Source organism: Thamnophis sirtalis, unplaced genomic scaffold (assembly GCF_051295495.1).
Source record: "Thamnophis sirtalis isolate CommonGarterSnake01/CBP01778 unplaced genomic scaffold, rThaSir2_p1.2 scaffold_6, whole genome shotgun sequence".
NCBI lineage: Eukaryota > Metazoa > Chordata > Lepidosauria > Squamata > Natricidae > Thamnophis > Thamnophis sirtalis.
Genome location: NW_028261386.1, coordinates 40,083,045 through 40,098,881, shown reverse-complemented (window position 1 = coordinate 40,098,881; position 15,837 = coordinate 40,083,045). Strand labels below are relative to the sequence as shown.

Here is a 15,837-nt window from a genome sequence, read left to right as displayed (position 1 = left end):
TATTTCTCAGGTGGAGGCAGACTATTTCATTTGATCATAATTGCTGTTACTGTATACTGATTCCTTCTTATTCAATTTGAAGCCTTTGTATTATTCATGCAAACACTTTGAAGATGAAAAATTCAAGAAAAATGTTTGGCAATTGGTGGCAGGCTGCCTAGCTCCAGAAGGAAAAGGGTTTAGTTACAGAGTAGAGTATCAAAATGTTGTTTTATTGTAGCATGTCATACCAGAAACTTTCACATCAGTATGAAGATTAATAGTAGGAATAATAATACAAAATGTACATATCTCTGCTACAATAATGTTTCTTCCCAACCTATTGACTTGATCAGTCAAATTTCTAAGAGCTTCGGAGTGTCCTGTGTTCTTTGAATACCAGAAAGCCAGGGCTGGTGTTTGAACTGTTATCCAGCATTCTTAGTTACCTGTTTTTCCAGGAGGTTGATATAAAATGGGTGTCGGCAACCCATGCTCTGGAGATACATACAGCTCTTTCGTTCCCCTGCTGTGGTGTCCTGTCCATTGAATCCACCACTGGCTGGCCCCACACCTCGCCCTCTCCTCCCAGTTACTCCTCACCTGACCTGAGAAGGTAAGGGCAAGGGTGGTGGATGGAGACTCGCTCCATATTCAAGAGCAGGAGCAAAGTACCCCTGTACTTGCCTCATCTCGCAGGCACTTCTTCCAGCCCTTGTTGGTGCTGCTTGTGCCTCAGTTTCCTGCGGATATGTGTGACTTGCTCTCTGCCCAAGACACTGGCCCGGTCCAGCTGCAGCCGATGTTCCACATTGTAATGGGCTCCAGGAGGAGAAGGGAATACCATCTTCCCCACTGTGAGGTGTGCTAAATTTAACTGTGCTGCTCAAGGTGCTGCAAGAGCAGTGGGCAGGCCTTGGAGGCAGCAACAGCAGCATGTTGGTCACAGCTGGACTGGGCCAGTGTCTCAGGGTGGAGAGCAAGTCGCAAGTCTCCCTGAGCAACCAAGGTGTGTGAGGATCAACAAGGGCCAGAAGAAGCACCTGCAAGATGAGGCAAGTACAAGAGTGCTTTGCTCCCGCTCTGGAATATGGAGTGAATCTCCATTCCCTACTGTTGCCCTTACCTTCTCAGGCCAGGTGAGGAGTGACAGGGAAGGGCGAGCAACGGGGCCAGCCAGTGGTGGCTTCAGCCAACAGGGAGCCACAGCAGAGGGACAAAAGAGTTCCATTTATCTGGGAACCTGAAATGACTCTTGATTTAAATCATAAGTAAAAAGCACCCAGAGAAGAAGAAAGAACATCAGCACACACAAACACAAAAAACAACCCTCACCTGTTTTTGGAAATGGTTCAAGAGGAAACACAGAGAGAGGGAGAGGGTGGGGGGAAAGAGACTGTTTCTCACAAGAAAAAAAATACTGGGAGCAACAAAACCTGGGTAGGTATGGCTGGGGAGATCATGTGACTGGGTGGGAGTGAGTGATGTCGAATGTTTTCCGGTGTTTTCTGTGGGAAATGGATCCAAATGGCTCTTTGAGTGTTTAAGGTTGCAGACCCCTGATATAAAAGGTTGCATGGATCTTTGTGGAGCTGATTTAGTAGCTCTTCATCTAACTGAAGTAGGAAACATAAATTATTCAATCATTTAATCATAAAATTTGATGTGCATTGACCAGTAACAAAGTTTTTTCTCATCATATATTGCAATCAGAACATTCTGTAGAAAACATTAGGTCCAGTAAAACAACATGATGTAATAAATATTGTCATATCATAATACATTTTGTTAACTTTCTCATATAAATATGTATGTGAAATTATCCTGCCTACCTTAAGTGGTAGCCATACTTTTGCAACTGAATGCATTCTGTATTCTATTATAGATGTGGGACCTCCTAAATCTGGGGAAAACGGAGATTCTGAAGCTCAGATTACCAGGTGCTAAAGCATATGTCAAGTTCTTCTCAACCAACCAAGATTGGATTGTCTGTTCTAGAGTTGAACATTATATAATCAAATATTTATGAATTTTCTTTTTGCTAAAATGATTCATAAGCAATAGGTATTATTTATATATCTCAAGTAATGCAGTACTGCTCTGAAGGTTTACTTCTTAGGTCAAAAAACCCGGCTAGTTACTTTTAGTTCTATCAGATTTCAATTCTGAGAACTGATCTAGAAGTGATTCCATTTACATGATGCCCTACATCTTGAAAATCTGCCTATTCCTAATTTATTTTCTCCTCCTATAGTAAGTTTCCAAATGTGTGTTTTTCACCCGGAGTCCTAATCATTATGGGCAGGTGAGCCAGGGTGATGGAAATACCTGTTGCATTAGAGCATTTAGGTCTCTGTAAGTGTGAAGTAGCAACTGCAATGAAATCCAGGATACCAAATCCTTGCTTCCAAGGTTTATGAATTCTATCAGATAAATTTGACAGTGTAATGAAAGCATTAGCAGTGTCTATGTCAGTCACTTGTATGGCTCCTTTTCTAGAATGGAAGAATATGGCAAAATATGCTCAACTGAAGTATGTTCAAAAAGAGGAATTCTGGTGTGTGTGAGTGTGTAATAAAATTGTATTTGTTGTATGTTGTGAAAGAAAAAATAATAAATTAAAAGCTGACAAGAGAATTGGCAAATCAAGAGCAAGGTGATGAAAATAGTTCCTATTGTATATACATCTTGAACAGGAGTGGGATTCAACCAGTGTAACAACCCGTTCACTGTGCGCGCACACATTGCATTTGAAATCAGCACTAAATCTTACCTATTCCTGCAGCTCTGGTGAGTAAAATAGCTGAGACATGGCAATCCACTCTGCCACACTGATCAGCTGTTTCCTTCAAACAAAGGAAAAATAGGACAGAATAGAGCAAAGGCGGTTGGGCAGGGCCAACTGATTGCCGGAAGTACTGGTTTGCCCAAACCATTCCGAACCAGCTGAATCCCACCCCTAATCTTGAATCTGAGAGAGGGAGAGGTGTGTGTGTGAGAGAGAGAGAGAGAGGGGGGGGGAAGAGAGAGACAGACAGACTCTAATTTCAATCTGGAGAAGCATTTTCATATATACTAGCAATCCATTTATTGAGTCCGCAAAGAAATCTTGCTTTATTCGCATGCTTCCAATCAGAAGTGTTCTGAGAGGTTGCAGTCCAGCATTACTAATGCCGTCATCTGCAGTGCTCCAGAAGTTTTAGACATAACCTTGCATGACGCATTAATGTCACACAAGTAGAATCTTCTATGGATAAAAAGCAGCATATAATCCATGTGAGAGGTTGTGTTTGCTGCTATGGTTGAGGTCAGGTTCCATTTAATTTTATGGCTTCACATAGATCATGAATGCCAGAGGAAAACCGAAACAACAGCAAACAAGGTCAATTTTATTTTAGTGTTGTAAGTTAATACTAATTCCAGATTGCTATCACTCTCCTTATTCAGTGAATGACATCTTCTGTGAAGAGCTAGAAGAGGAAATAATTAAGGTGGCTGTTGTGTCATCTCGATTTTCCTCTCAATATTTATTTTTATCTCAGGTTTTTCGGAATAAAAAGCTCATTTAAAAAAAAAAATCCCAGTTTTGATATTTTACCTTAGCCACATATTTAATAAGTGAGGATATTAATTCTTTCAGTGAAATGTAAAGAGAAGTACAAAGGTGTATGGTTTTTTAAATAATGGGCTCAGTTGACGTAGGTGTGCATGGAAGTGCCCTCTTCATTATCCCCTTGTTGGCCCTATAGGTATACCAGAGCTTTAAACACTGCTCCTAGATGAAAACCCAAGAGAAATCTCTTCTAACTAAGGCCATATGAAGCCTATGAAATGCAGTCACATTTTTAAGATGGTCTGTTCTGTGAAGTTTCCAAGCAAAATATAAAGCCAGCTGTTCACTCTACTGATTATCTCCAGCATAAAGTTTCCATATATATATTTTCCCAAATTAGATGAATTTATATATTCTATACCTCAAGCCATCTTCTCATTTATATAACCAAAATAATTTTAATGTTAGCTTTTTTGGGTGTGGCACTATTGCTATTTTCAATATAGCATATTGCTAGGACAAGATTCATGAAGAATTTTGGATTAGGACAGGTAAATTGGAACTAGATACTCTGCCTTAGATGTATTAAAAAAAACTCTTCTAAATTGATCTGAACTGCTGCGATTTCAGGCCTCAATCTAAGATGGAGCACAGGCATAATGTAGACCAGGGGTGTCAAACTCAAGGCCTGTGGGCTGACTCTGGCCTGCAGGCTGCTTAGATTTGGCTTGCGGGGCTGCTGTGGAAACAGAGAAGGACCAGCCAGCAGTGCCTTTGCCAGCAAAAATGGAACTTGCATGGCCTCCCCAAGCTTCATTTTCACTGGCAGAGGGCTGCAGGAGGCCATCATGGCTAAATACGGAGCCTCAATGAGTGATGTAAATCTGGTTATGCCTACCTGCCCATGCTCCCCCTGACCACACACACACCGGTCCCCCAAAGTCAAACACAACTCTGATGTGGCCCTCAATGAAATTGAAAAATTGACACCCCTGATATAGACCCACTTTATATCTCTAGAACATCAGAGTTTTTAATCACTCCTATGGAAGTCAAGCTGAGGTTGCTGTGTTCCAGATCCACCCATTTTAGGATAAACCTTACTCTGATTGTCCATAGGAGTGAACATCTATCTTCTCTGCTAGAAACCACCCACTATCCCTAAGCAAATGGGGCTTGTTTCATGTGCTTGTAATTTAAAGTCGGCTCTCTACCTTGAAATTGCATATACAGCATAGTACAATCACTTTGTGTTTATAAATATCTCTGTGTGGCATTAACTGGATAACTATGAGTAGAGAGTCCCTCCCCCTTTCTCCTTTCCCAGAGGCCATCTGCATAATATTACTGATAATGTTCAAAGGCAACCATCATCTCTGACTTCAAAACATTTACCTAGCGCCCTGCTCTTCTGATCTTCTAACAGACTTCACTTAAAACATTTGCAAAAGAGAACAAGTGAGCACTTCAACTTTCTCGTTTCCTGCCTCTTTTCCTGTTAAAATATTGATATTTTATTGAATGCCATTGGTACCATTGTTTTCTACAAAGAGGTTATGATTCTTTCCTATTCATGTATACAAAGAGCCTGCTTAAGTGGGATGCCTGCCTGGGAAAAGTCCACCTCATGATGTTGAATAGTAACTAGACAATTTTCATAACATCTGATTTCGGATAACAATATTTTAGACTATGTGGCACATTGCAGATTGCAAGAAAGGTTTGAGTTTTCTGCTGCAACCATCATGCAGCTTGTTGAATTGATGAGTATAGTAAGAATGCTAGAGATTGTTGCCATGGGTTTCACAAGGCATTAGGAGTTGTGCCAGGAACTCTGGAATTGTAATTGCTCAGAGCTAATAAAAATCTGAACATTCTTTAATGACTTAAGAAACCGAATGCCCAAAGGGGCATCCTCCAGTAGGGCTGCATCACTCTTGCTGTCACTGGTGTGCACATTCTGGGAAGAAGAGAGTAGGACAGCTGGAGGAATACCTCAGGATACTACAGGTAGTCCTCGATCTATGATCACAATTGAGCCCAAAATTTCTGTTGTTAAATGAGACATTTGTTAAGTGAGCCTTGCCTTATTTTACAACCTTCCTTGCCACAGTGGTTAATTGAATAACTGCAGCTGATCAGTTAGTAACCTGGTTTTTAGGTTAATCTGGTTTCCCCATTGACTTCGCTTGTCAGAAGGTCGCAAAAGGAGATTACATGATCTTGGGACACCGCAGCCTTCATAAATATGAACCAGTTGCCAAGCATCTGAATTTTGATCATATGACATTGGACATGCTGCAAAAGTCATAACTGTGAAAAATGGTCATCAATAACTTTTTTCAGATCTATTGTATTTAGATCTGAACTTCATTAGCTTAAAATTAATTAATCTGTTTGCTCAGGTAATTTCAGGAAAGCTCACCCATCACAAATCAAATAATAAAGATATCCCTTCCTTTCAGATACAGTGACTGGTTTCCCACAACAGAATAAGCATGACTGGTTTAACAATCTTTTGCTGAATAAACTACAACTGGAGTTCAGGCGACATAAAATCAAAAAAATGATTTTCCAACAACTATGGCTGAGTTCACAAAATGCATTAAGCCAAACCCCAAGCTATATTATGCCTTAGGAGCTTGTACAGGCCTAATAATCATAGCTACTAAAGGGACTTGAGTGTCAAAATTGATTGTCCATTATGGATCACATAATGTGAGCTGTTGTAGCATTCTTTTGATTTGAAAATCCCCATCTTTGTTGAACATTTTTATTGAGTATGAAGGATGTTGACACATGTTGACATGAATGGTACCCTTCACTCTGTGTGTTTACGAGTTTCATGCTGGCCTAGCAAATCTGCTTCTGTACTCTCCAATATGTCTTATAAAGTTTATCTTCCTCATGCATGAGGGAAGCATATGTGGATATGCTTTGAATGATTTATTTTCTCTCTGAGATTTATGTTTTTAAATACCTGCTTTGCTTAAAACATATTTCTCTACTGTAGAGGCTTTTCAAATTCTGCTAGGGATCCTTTGGTGGCAAAGATTTTTGCTGAATGAACAAGAAATGGAAGGAAGTTTAACTGGGAAATTAGATTCCAAATCCTTCAAAGTACTTTAGTTAAAACCCAGACAGCAAAAAAAAAAGAGAAGCTATTTTACATTTTTGACAGTGTTTGTTTATGACATAAAGTGTGGTGGAGGGGAGATAGATAGGCTTCAGTGTAAATTCACTGGATGATTTGCAAATTATTATCCAAAGATTTTGGAATTGTAATTATGTAGCAATGGCAATAGTAAAATCCAAAGAAACTTGGATATAGATAGCTTGGTCTATGCAGCTCATTTCTGTATATGGTTCAATAATGTATCAGGCATTAAATTTGGTGTCAGGCAGAACTTTTTCCTTCTAATCATGTATAAAAGCTGCAAGTTACCTCATTCCTAGTATGTAAGTGGTGGCATTGAAACCCTCCACTGAAGCCTTCCTGAGGGGTCTCTGCTAGAACCAGTCCTGTCTGCATTGTGCCCTGCTTAAATGCTGAAGATACAGCTGAATGCAACCTGACTTGGCATGAGCCTAACTATATCCAGTCATTTAATTTACATAATGACTCAGCCAACCTTCATAATGTAAAGCATTCATTTCTTGGCCTTCAACAGGGAATATATCTTTGCTCTTTCTTTACTGTCCCAGGGATGAGTCAAATTTTTATCTGCACTCCCCCCCCCCCCCAGTGTTGAGCTATGTGTCTATGAGTTTATGAACAGACTGCTACAGAGTGGAGCTCCAGAAGAATCTAAGGGCTCTTTAAGAATGCTGGATGCTATTTCGGATGGCATAATTTTAGAAGTTCCAGTTCAAGGCATGACATGTAGGGCCCTCCTTTTTGTACCCCTGAATTCTAGTTGACTTGCAAGATTACCTGAATCATTGTGGCCTCCTCCGAATTCCATCTGCCGGCCAGTGTCGACTGGCGACTACCCGGAGGAGACCCTTCTCTGTGGCTGCTCCGACCCTCTGGAACGAACTCCCCGTGGAGATTCGCACCCTCACCACCCTCCAGGCCTTCCGCAAAGCCCTTAAAACCTGGCTGTTCCGACAGGCCTGGGGCTAAAGAACCATTGCCCCTATCTCGAATGGTATGATTGTTGCATGTTTTAAATTATGTATTGTTTTGTGTTGTTGTTAATTGTCTGTATCCCCCTTCCCTGGTTTGAGTTGTGAGCCGCCCTGAGTCCCCCTTCGGGGGAAAAGGGCGGCATACAAATGAAATGACTCTCGACCATCATCTGTCGGCTGTGACCAGGGGGGCATTTGCCCAGGTCCGCCTGGTCCACCAGTTACGACCCTACCTGAATCGGGAGGCTCTCACAACAGTCACTCGAGCCCTTGTGATCTCTAGGCTGGAATACTGCAATGTGCTCTACATGGGGCTGCCCTTGAAGTGCATCCGGCGGCTGCAGTTAGTTCAGAATGCGGCCGCGCGAGTGATAGTGGGCGCACCGCGGTTCGCCCACATAACACCCATCCTCCGCGAGCTGCACTGGCTACCTGTTGATCTCCGGGTGCGCTTCAGGGTCCTGTTGACCATCTTTAAAGCCCTTCATGGTAGTGGATCTGAGTACTTGAGAGACCGCCTTCTGCCGATTACCTCCCTCCGACCGATAAGATCGCACAGACTGGGCCTCCTCCGAATCCCATCCGCCAGTCAATGTTGACTGGCGACTACACGGAGGAGAGCCTTTTCTGTTGCAGCTCCGACCCTGTGGAACGATCTCCCCGTCGAGATACGCACCCTCACCACCATCCAGGCCTTCCGCGCAGCCCTTAAGACCTGGCTATCCCAACAGGCCTGGGGATAAGTCTCTAATTTGCCCCACCCGAGTGTTGAATGTTGAATGCAAGTTGTGTTTTTATTACTTTATTTATTTTGTTCACATATTGTTTGTTTTGAACTGCACCCCCTCCCTAATGATTGTAAGCCGCCCTGAGTCCCCTCAGGGAAAAGGGCGGCCTATAAATCCAAATAAACTAAACTAAACTAAACTAAATAAACATTCAAACATACAACATTCCTGGTATACTATTGGATGGAAGGTTGAATAAGATGCCTTGTCTTCAGAAGTTATATTACCTTTTTCTGCTTTTGTTTCATTGGCAATTAGTGGTTTGCATATTGAGGGTTATAAACCTTTTTCTCTTTCATAGTTTCTGCTGAAAAGTGAGAATTCGTGCCATCTTGGATCTCCATATCTCAGTCTCTACACCATGATCATTACATTAGACCCATTTGACATATACATATACATATTCATATTCATATTCACACACACACACACACACACACACACACACACACACACACACACATATATATATATATTGTATTTGTGCTGATAAATAAATAAAGGGAGACTAGTATAGATCTATTTCAAGCTATTTAGCTCTCATCAGCTAGCCATACCCTTACTGGGATTGGAACCTGATTGGAACCTGTTATTTATCAGCACAATACAACACAAATGTAACAAAGGCAACAGTAAAAATATTGGGTTTCTGTCTGGATGGTCTCTTATGACGAGCCATATTTGGCCATACCAGGGGTTGTGACACAATACACACGCACACGCACATGCACACACACATGATGGCGAATCTATGGCACATGTGCCTGAAGTGGCACATGGAGCCATGTCACTTGGCACATGTGGTGTCACCCATTCCTCTTCCGTGTTTCTGGTGCACATGTGCATGTGAAGACCAGCTGGCCTTCATACACACGGCAGTGCCGGAAACTGGAAGAGCTGATATTCCATTTTCCAGCATGAGCATCCCCGCCTGCCCGCTGATTGTTACACGCGCGTGGGCACAGGTAACTGGAAGACCAGCTGGGTGGCTCACATGCACGCACTGGAAACCAGAAGTTCATTTTCTGATGTGTGCATGAACCCCCCCCCCCCAGGCAGTTCCTCTTCCAGGTTTCATCTGAGACACGTTCACCATCTTTGGTATATACAGTACTCCTTAACAACTCTCACCCTTGAATCATACAAATCTGGTCAAAAGCAGAAACCTACTTTAATAATGGAAAGCTGCACTTCCCATCCCCTCTAGGTGAGGGATGTCACTGCCAGATTAGACTTGAATGACAATATGCTATTAAAATATTTGCAACCCGTCATAGAAGTAGAACGAATCAGGGAATCCAAGGACAATATTGGAGACTTTAGGGGTCTATGTATATTGCATTCCAACTACAATTAGATATTCTAGAAGAAAAAATTATTATCTCTTTTCATTCTGATACAACTCCTTTGACCAATTCTATCTGTTTTTATTATATAACTGCTTATATAACTGTTAATAATTGGTTCTTCCTTGACCAACCATGACTTAACAGTAAATGTCATGTGTTCAAGAAACAAATGAATATCACGTTAGATAATGTAAAAATAGTCCCCTTCTCATACTGTACAAGATGTGCTATCTCTTAAAACAGGGTTCCCCAACCTCCCAGTCCATGGACCAACACCAGTCTATGGCATGCCAGAAATTGGTCCACACAAACAAATGAAGCCCCATCTGTGGGTTGCAGGCAGCACATGAAACCACACCTCCTCCAGTCCATGAAAAAAAGCATGAAAATGGTCTCTGGTGCCCAAAAGATTGTGGAGGGAACAGTCTTAAAAGACATATAAACAATTATAATAGACTAACAAAAGGCAGGCCTTGAGAGGAAGAAGAAATTAATTGATATATGCCTCTTTATCCAAATATTTAGTTCTGTTCTGGTAATTTACAACACTCAGTGCTTTGAATCCTTCACCCTCTGCTTCTTAGAGCCGAGGTGGCGCAGTGGTTAAATGCAGCACTGCAGGCTACTGCTAGATCAGCAGTTCAGCGGTTCAAATCTCACCGGCTCAGGGTTGACTCAGCCTTCCATCCTTCCGAGGTGGGTAAAATGAGGACCCAGATTGTTGGGGGCAATATGCTGACTCTCTGTAAACCGCTTAGAGAGGGCTGAAAGCCCTATGAAGCGGTATATAAGTCTACTGCTATTGCTATTGCTATTATTCTAATTCCTGTCTTCGTTTATTAATTCATATGCTGGATCAGACTAAGAAACCAATGCCTTATCAGTCTAAAAATAAATTTGATTAGAGCAGGTATAGAGACAGAATCTTGCAGTTCTAAATTTCCTCCTCTTTCACTTTATCTTCATGTGAATTAGTGGGGGATTTGTCTAATGTGTTTTCTCAAGTTGGTTTCTTGGAATGGATTTAAGCTGCAACTGTGATCATTGCCTTGATTACAGTTCTTTCCATTGTCCTTCAAGGCCATTCTCTATGCTCTCTACATCACTGTTTTAGGTTGCTATATATACAGGTGTACTGTGGATTTGAACTGGATTATAACTGAGAACATCCTGACGGAGGAGAGGCAGGTTTTAGACAAGGTTGTTCTCTTCTTTATTGCATTCTAAAAACTAAAGGAGAAGTAGTGTCTCCACTCCAACAGAGATGACGAAAGCCTTTAGCCAGCAAGCAGCTGGCAAAACACCTTTTTTTCCTGGCTGAAAGATTATGCAAAGCCAATGTTCAGTAGCAGTTTAGAAAGAACTGATAGAAACAGAAGCTAAACAATTTCGTGGCTAAATTTTGTCTAAGAACTTTGTTCAGGTAAAAAAGGGAAACAAAACTGTTCATAAGATTGTTATTTATGTGTTATATTTACAGGTAGTCCTCACCTATGGCAAAAAAGTCATAAAATGGGGCAAAATACACTTAATAAATTTCTCACTTGTCAACATAAATTTTGGGCTGAATTGTGGTCGTAAATCAAGGACTACCTGTATTTCTATTTTTTTACTGATTTTTCAAACTTGTTTGCATTTGAGTATTTTATTTCTATTTGCAATGTGCCTATGTTGATCAATGAATGTGATAATCTATTCATTCCTTCATTTTAGCTTCCATGGCTTTGTTTTCCATTTGGTTCTGGTTGGAGAACCTTAGTGTTAGTCGATCACACTAGCTTTAAAAATGTCTGTTCCTGATATAAAACTGCAGCAATAATAGTAAGAAAGAATTTTTTTTTTGAGACATTGGCTGCACCTTGCGGGAACCATATATTGATGGCAAATAAGCACACATCTTGTGTTAAACACCTGGAAAATAACCATAACATATGTAACAAATCAAATGTCTCCCATGTCCCCTCAAAATCTTCAAGGCCAGCGAAAGAAAAGATTTTGAAACTAACAACTGTATGTCAACACAAGGCATCTAAAGATCCTTTAAAGATATGTTTTCCTTAGTTTCTCCTTGTCTATGTTGTTTCCAAGATATTTTTACAGTGTGCCTTTTTCATTCCAACATCTATCAAATATAGGTATAAAGCAATATAGTAATGTGTACTTACATATATTTACCCCTCTTGTGCAATATTTGGTGGAAATTATCTGTCCTTAAATCTAAGAAGGTTTAGCACTTGTAGAAGCAAACAGATATTTGATAGTCCATCAGGGACTATCCATAAATATCTTATTTGTAGAAATGTGACAATGCTTGCATAATACAATACAATAGCAGAGTTGGAAGGGACCTTGGAGGTCTTCTAGTCCAACCTCCTGGCTAGGCAGGAAACCCTATACCGTTTCAGACAAATGGCTATCCAACATCTTCTTAAAGATTTCCAGTGTTGGGGCATACACAACTTCTGGAGGCAAGCTGTTCCACTGATTAATTGTTCTAACTGTCAGGAAATTTCTTCTCAGTTCTAAGTTGCTTCTCTCCTTGATTAGTTTCCACCCATTGCTTCTTGTTCTACCCTCAGTTGCCTTGGAAAATAGTTGACCCCCTTTGCAGCAACCCCTGAGATATTGGAACACTGCTATCATGTCTCCCCTAGTCCTTCTTTCTATTAAACTAGACATACCCAGTTCCTGCAACTGTTCTTCATATGTTTTAGCCTCCAGTCCCCTAATCATCTTTGTTGCTCTTCTCTGCACTCTTTCTAGAGTCTCCACATCTTTTCTACATCATGGCGACCAAAACTGAATGTAGTATTCCAAGTGTGGCCTTACCAAGGCATTATAAAGCTGTATTAACACTTCACGTGATCTTGATTCTATCCCTCTGTTTATGCAGCCTAGAACTGTGTTGGCTTTTTTAGCAGCTGCTGCACACTGCTGGCTCATATTTAAATGGTTGATCACTAGGACTCCAAGATCCTTTTCACAGTTACTACTGTTGAACAAGGTACCACCTATACTGTACCTGTGCATTTCGTTGTTGCCTAAATGTAGAACCTTATTTTTTCACAATTGAATTTCATTTTATTAGATAGTGCCCTGTTGTGGCCCAGCAGGAGCCGTTGGAGCTGCCACCAGACTCCGACAATGAGGGGCCCTCTGAGTCGGCTCTGGAGGATGTGGAGGACCTTGGACAGGGTTCCGACTCCGAGCAGGGCGCAGAGAGGCTGGTTGGCCACCAGTGGGGAGGAGACAAGGGAGAGTGAGCCAGAGGCCAGTAGTGAGTTGTTCCTGGATGCACACCATCGAAGAGCTATTAGGCATCAGGAACAATTAAGCAATTACAGGAGGTAATTGCACTCAGCTGATGGTCATTAGGATCATCTCCAGACTATAAAAAGGCTATTTGTGCACACGCCCTCTTTGCAGAAGTCAACACAGGATTGAATGTCGGAGGACAATACTGTGAGCTTGGCAGGCTGGATTGCTGCCAAGCCTTATCTGTGTTTATTGCTGCCTGAGTTTGTCTGAGTTGCTGCCAAGGTCCTTATCTGTTTATTATGCTTGGCTTTCAGCCACCGAGGTGTTGGTGTCTTGCTATTAAAGTACATTCCAGTTAAGCTTGTCTTGGCATTCGTTACTGGACGGAGGAGGGGGTCAGAACAGTGCCCAATGTTCAAGTTTGTCAAGATCCTTCTGTATATTTAGCCTATCTTCTGGAGTGTTGGCTATTCCTGCCAGCTTGGTGTCATCTGCAAATTTGATGAGTTCCCCATTTATTCCCTCATCCAAATCATTGATGAAGATGTTGAAGAGTACTGGGCCAAAACAGAGCCTTGGGGTACTCCACTGCATACTTCCCTCCATGAAAATACAGTTCCATTGAGGACTACACGTTGAGTGCGGTTGGTCAGCCAGTTACAAATCCATCTGGTGGTGATGCTGTCTAATCCACATTCTTCTACTTTATCTAGTAGTAGGTTATCGTCTACCTTATCAAATGCCTTACTGAAGTCCAAGTAAACTATATCGACGACATTCCTCTGGTCCACTAATTTTGTCACATTATCAAAGAATGCAATAAGATTAGTCTGACATGATCTGTTTTTGACAAACCCATGTTGGCTTTTGGCTATTACTTTGTTTGCTTCTAGGTGTTCGCTAATTCGTTGCTTGATTATCTTTTCCAGAATCTTTCCTGGTATTGAGGTCAGGCTGTAGTTTCCTGGATCTGTTTTTTTCCCTTTTTTGAAGATGGGAACCACATCAGCTCTTTTCCAGTTCTCTGATAGTTCCCCGGTGCTCCAGGATCTCTGAAAGATATAGTTCAGTGGTTCTGAGATCTCGTCTGCCAGTTCCTTCAGAACCCTGGGGTGTAATCCATCCGGTCCTGGTGATTTGAACTCGTCTAGGGTAGACAGGTGCTCACTTATCATTTTCTTCACTATTTCAACTTGTGTTCCTAAACTGATTTTTGTGGTGCTGTTTTTGATAGGTTGGACTGTTTTATCCCTTTGTGTAAAGATAGATGCAAAACATGAGTTAAATAGTTCTGCTTTCTCCCTATTGCTTGTCACCTTCTTGCCACTTTTTCCCAGCAATGGACCAATTGTTTCCTTAACTTTTTTCTTGTTTTTAACATGTTGAAAGAAGCTTTTTTTGTTATTTTTTACTTTTGTGGCAAGCCTTTCTTCATTGTGAGCCTTAGCTTTCCTCACTTCATCTTTACATGCTCGGACTATTTGCTGATATTCTGCCTTAGTTATGTCCCCCCCCTTCTTTTTATACTTATCTTTTTTGTCTTTCAATTTGTCAGAGAGTTCTTTATGCAGCCATGCTGGTTTCTTTTGGGAGCTGTTATTTTTCTTCTTCATTGGTATTGTGCTAGACTGGGCTTTTATAATCTCATTTTTCAAAATTTCCCAAGCTTCTTGAGTTGTTTTCCCCTTGAGGATTCTCATCCATGGAATTTTTCCCAAGCTGTCTTTAAGTTTATTGAAATTAGCTCTCTTAAAGTCCAAGACTCTAGTTTGACTTTGTTCTACTACTTGTGTTTGCATAATGTTGAATTCCAATATTGCATGGTCACTTGCCCCCAGGGTTCTTGTGGCTTCAACACATTCTATTATTTCCTCTCTGTTAGTGAGAATTAAGTCCAATATGGCTGATCCCCTTGTTCCCTTCTCTACTTTTTGGGAAACAAAGTTGTCTGCTAGGTTTGTTAGGAACCTGTTGGATCTTCCACTTGGTGCAGAGTTTGTTTCCCAGTTATAAGTTTTTATAATCTCTTTTATAAACAGTTCCAATAGAAAAAGTTGAACCCATTTTGCGTTTATCAAAAAAAAAATGGACAGATCTCTGAGAACCACTCTGAAACAGACAAAGTTATGAAGATTTTGACATCTATTGTTTTCATTATTTTAACATATTATAGTCGGCATTATTTAAATTTGGGTTTTAATTTGCATTGTCTTCTCTAAAGTTCTGGAACAGGTAAAGCTATACACTGAAGTAATTGAAGTATTATCCTTACTTATTTTCTAAATAAGTAAAGGGTCGTATGAGATCCAAATCCAGAAATGTAGCTAAATATTTACAGTAAATCTTTTTATTTAATCTAAGGTTGGTTTATAATATTTCAATGGCATCTATTCTTTTTCCCCCCTCCAATTCCTTTAAGCCAATGCCTGCCTAGAGTGCATTAAAAATCTTGTAAGAATTCTCAGGAAAACAACACACCCTATGAAAAGAACACAGTGGAATTCTAATAATAAATATTTGCTTCCTTCTCCTGCAGATTGATTTGGAGCCAGAAGGAAGAGTGTACGTCATCATAGATCTTTCGGGCTCTTCAGGTGAAGGTAAGACTGCTAGATTTTATTGTATTCACAAGAGCTCTTTATCTGAGCATCCAGATTTCTGTGTGACTGGGGCACAGGAAGCTAAGCCAATCAAGGACTCCCATATGTGGGCATACATACTGTACATTCTAAGAAGAAAGCTCCCAGATGTTTATGGAGGGTTTCAGTCATCCAGGTCA

The 15,837-nt window shown here is 40.9% G+C and overlaps 1 protein-coding gene across 2 annotated transcripts in view; it reads left to right on the top strand.

The window, feature by feature from the left end:
* Positions 1-15,837, top strand: part of PRKCE (protein kinase C epsilon) — a 318,791-nt gene that overhangs the window by 145,386 nt on the left and 157,568 nt on the right. For both annotated transcript variants that reach the window (XM_087717691.1, XM_087717692.1), the window contains exon 2: positions 15,595-15,658. In XM_087717691.1, coding sequence (XP_087573817.1) covers positions 15,595-15,658 — 64 coding nt within the window. The remainder of the gene's footprint in view (positions 1-15,594; positions 15,659-15,837) is intronic.